This window comes from Augochlora pura, unplaced genomic scaffold (assembly GCF_028453695.1).
Source record: "Augochlora pura isolate Apur16 unplaced genomic scaffold, APUR_v2.2.1 APUR_unplaced_2594, whole genome shotgun sequence".
Lineage (NCBI taxonomy): Eukaryota > Metazoa > Arthropoda > Insecta > Hymenoptera > Halictidae > Augochlora > Augochlora pura.
This window is the reverse complement of record NW_027582761.1, coordinates 1-2936: the sequence shown is the minus strand read 5'-3', so window position 1 is coordinate 2936 and position 2936 is coordinate 1. Positions and strand designations below refer to the sequence as shown.

Here is a 2936-nt window from a genome sequence, read left to right as displayed (position 1 = left end):
GAGCTAGCAAATTTAGAAACTTCTATAAAGCAAGAGGTAAATAAGATATCAGATCTTGAAAAAAGATTAGCATCGATAACAAATATAATGGGAGATATATCGTTGTGGGATAGGTGCATCGATGACATAACAAGGAATAAAGAAATTGTCAATCATTACCAAACACTCCTGCAAGGTATGTAAGTGGTCACAATTATATGATGCTTGACTTACAGATTACAACAAATACCTTTTTACAACTAGGTGTTAGCTCGAAGCGTACCATTGTAGAAGCTGAAAGTGAAAGAGATGAGTTAAAAAAATTATTAAAGACTATTTGTCATGATATTGAAATTTTACAATCCACGAGGCATACACAGAGTCAGGAAATGTGTAACGCTCGGGCGGAGTTAAACGCATTGCGTGAAGAACAATGCAAAATAAGTCCAAATATACAAAAACAAATGCACTTAAAAGAAATAAAGCAAACATTATTTTCTAAGAAAGTTCTTCTAGGAATGACGATAGATGATTTAAGAGAAAAATATAGAGAAGCAGAAGTTAATATATATCCAGAAATTGAAAATTTAGAGAAGAAGAAGAATACATTTCAGTACAATACAATTTTTGAAGCTTCAAAACATTCTGAAAATCATTATGAAATCTTCAAGGAGCATCATCAACGTGAAAAAAGGAACGCTGAAACGAGATTAAATAAGTTGAAAGAAGAAATCACTAATGATGATAATAACGTTCTGTTACGGATAGCCAGAGAAAACTATAAAACTTTACAACAACAATATGCGGATTTGAAAAATGAATTAGATTCTATAAATTATGATCAAATTGAAGAAGAGCGGCAGAACTTGTGTAAACAAGAAGAAAATCTCCTAGTACTGGTAAATTATTGAAGTTAATTTTGAAAAATTATATATTTAACAAGGATTGAAGCACAATCACTAGCATACAGCAATATTGCAGACATTTTGTAATCTTGCATTTCTTCAGTTCTGATAAAAGTAATTGTTTTATTCAGCAAGAGGTAAACATTTCCTGTAGTACATTACCTTTTTCGATTCATAATGTCTTCGATGAGTTTTTACACTATTCTGCAATAATATTTCTTTATTGTTATATAATATATTTAAAACTCTGTTTAGATAAAGGTACACACACAAAGTAGAGAAGCAACAAAAGAATTAAAGGGAAATATCGAGAACCAAGTAGATCAGAGTATATACTCGGAAGCACGTCTAAGACGCACGAGAAACTTGGTAGAAATAGAGGTAATGTAACAATACCCTACTCTGTAATATAGTAGTTCAATATAATATGATAGTATCGTAATTTTTTCTTAAATCAGAGGATACAAGAAACTGAATAAAATTTCAAAACACATATTCAAGTATTGAACACAGGTATTCTACAATATCCCAAAAAGCATATAGCACCGGTGAATAAAATGATGAAGAGGCTGTAGAAACTCACACATAGTGAGTGAGACGATACGTCCATAGAAATTCGCATGGACGATAGCGAACCTATAGGTTGTACGGAAAGATCATATACATTTTCAGACTGTAGAACGAAAACGTAGAAAATTCAAGCGGCTTTCAGTGCCTCCGTGAAACCAGAAATAAACTCATTATGGATACATACAGAACCTGTAATATTCATGGATTTGTGTACGTCTTCATGTGAACACCTTATTCAATGGAGGTGTAAAAAAATAATATAAACGATGCGAGGCAATAGATCACAATAAATAAGTATATTTAAAACTGTTAAGCAGAACGACGAATTTCTGTATTCATGAAAATCTCCATATCCAAGGTACGGAACTTAGGGTTCTGGTGTACCTGTGTAGTAAAATAAAACTGAAATAGATATAACAAAATATTTTATTCCTCTATTAGTGGCTATGGGTTCTTTCAGTACGTCTACGCAGTTCGAATTCTCGTGTGACGTGCCCTGCCGACGCCGCTCTCGGTACCTGCCGAACCGCCAGGATAATGTCACCCCTGGCGCCTCATTGTCGCGCCGCACAGTGGTCCGGATTGGCGCAAGGTGTGCCGTGGCCCTATAACTCGTCATTCGTAAAAGGTATAAACGCGAAATTTAAATTGATCAATGAAATAATGACAGATTATGGATTAATAATTTATGGATGAAAAAATACATTAATTTTATTACTGTTATTATTATTATTATTATTGTTGTTATTAATATTCTAATTATAATTACAACTATTAGTATTATATTTCTAATTATTTAATTATTAAATATAACGCCTCTGGATCTAATTCCTTATTCTTTTTAGTACACGATTTGATTCGAATGGTGGACATGTACGGATCAGATGTCAAAAGGAGGACGATATAGTATATCTCAATTTGTTTCTATCCTAGAATTTTTTCGGGTGTTTCGTGTTCTAATTTGTTTAAAATCTTTGTGTCGTGCTTCAAGAGTTTCCTCACAAAGTTGTCCTATTGGTACTAATGCATTTTGAATAATGTCAGCACAGTGAATTAATAATTTATGTACGGAAGGTGGCATCTAATACCACCCATAAGTTTGTACATAATATTTTGTTTTTATTTTGTGTATATTCTTCAAATTTGTATATATCTATTTTATGAATTGATGATTACCTGCAACAAAGTACGGATTCCCTAAATTAATAATAATAAAATAATTAATAATAAATAATATTAATAATAATGTTATCAATAATTAATTAGTCTTATCGAAATCGTAACATAGTAAGTGTTATAATTTAAACAGTTCCTTCGAATAAGGCGGATGTTTAGCTCTTCTCTTCACGGAGTTTCGAGATAGGCGCGCTGACGCGTCCAACGTTAGGAACTTTAAACAAGTGTAATTTGAAAAGGTGGACGAAGGTGGAATAGTTTCTTTTTTAGCCGTTTAGAGGAAGCTGTCCTGAATATATTCCAATT

General features: G+C 32.3%; 1 protein-coding gene across 1 annotated transcript; it reads left to right on the top strand.

Annotated features, from left to right (window-relative positions):
- The first annotated feature begins 61 nt into the window (after window positions 1–61).
- On the top strand, window positions 62–2806 carry LOC144477650 (uncharacterized). Its single transcript, XM_078195384.1, has 6 exons — window positions 62–175; window positions 244–878; window positions 1140–1265; window positions 1343–1812; window positions 1915–2082; window positions 2764–2806. The coding sequence occupies exons 1-4, from the start codon at window positions 88–90 to the stop codon at window positions 1361–1363; spliced, it is 870 nt and encodes a 289-aa protein (XP_078051510.1). The 5' UTR covers window positions 62–87; the 3' UTR covers window positions 1364–1812; window positions 1915–2082; window positions 2764–2806.
- The last annotated feature ends 130 nt before the right edge of the window (window positions 2807–2936 follow it).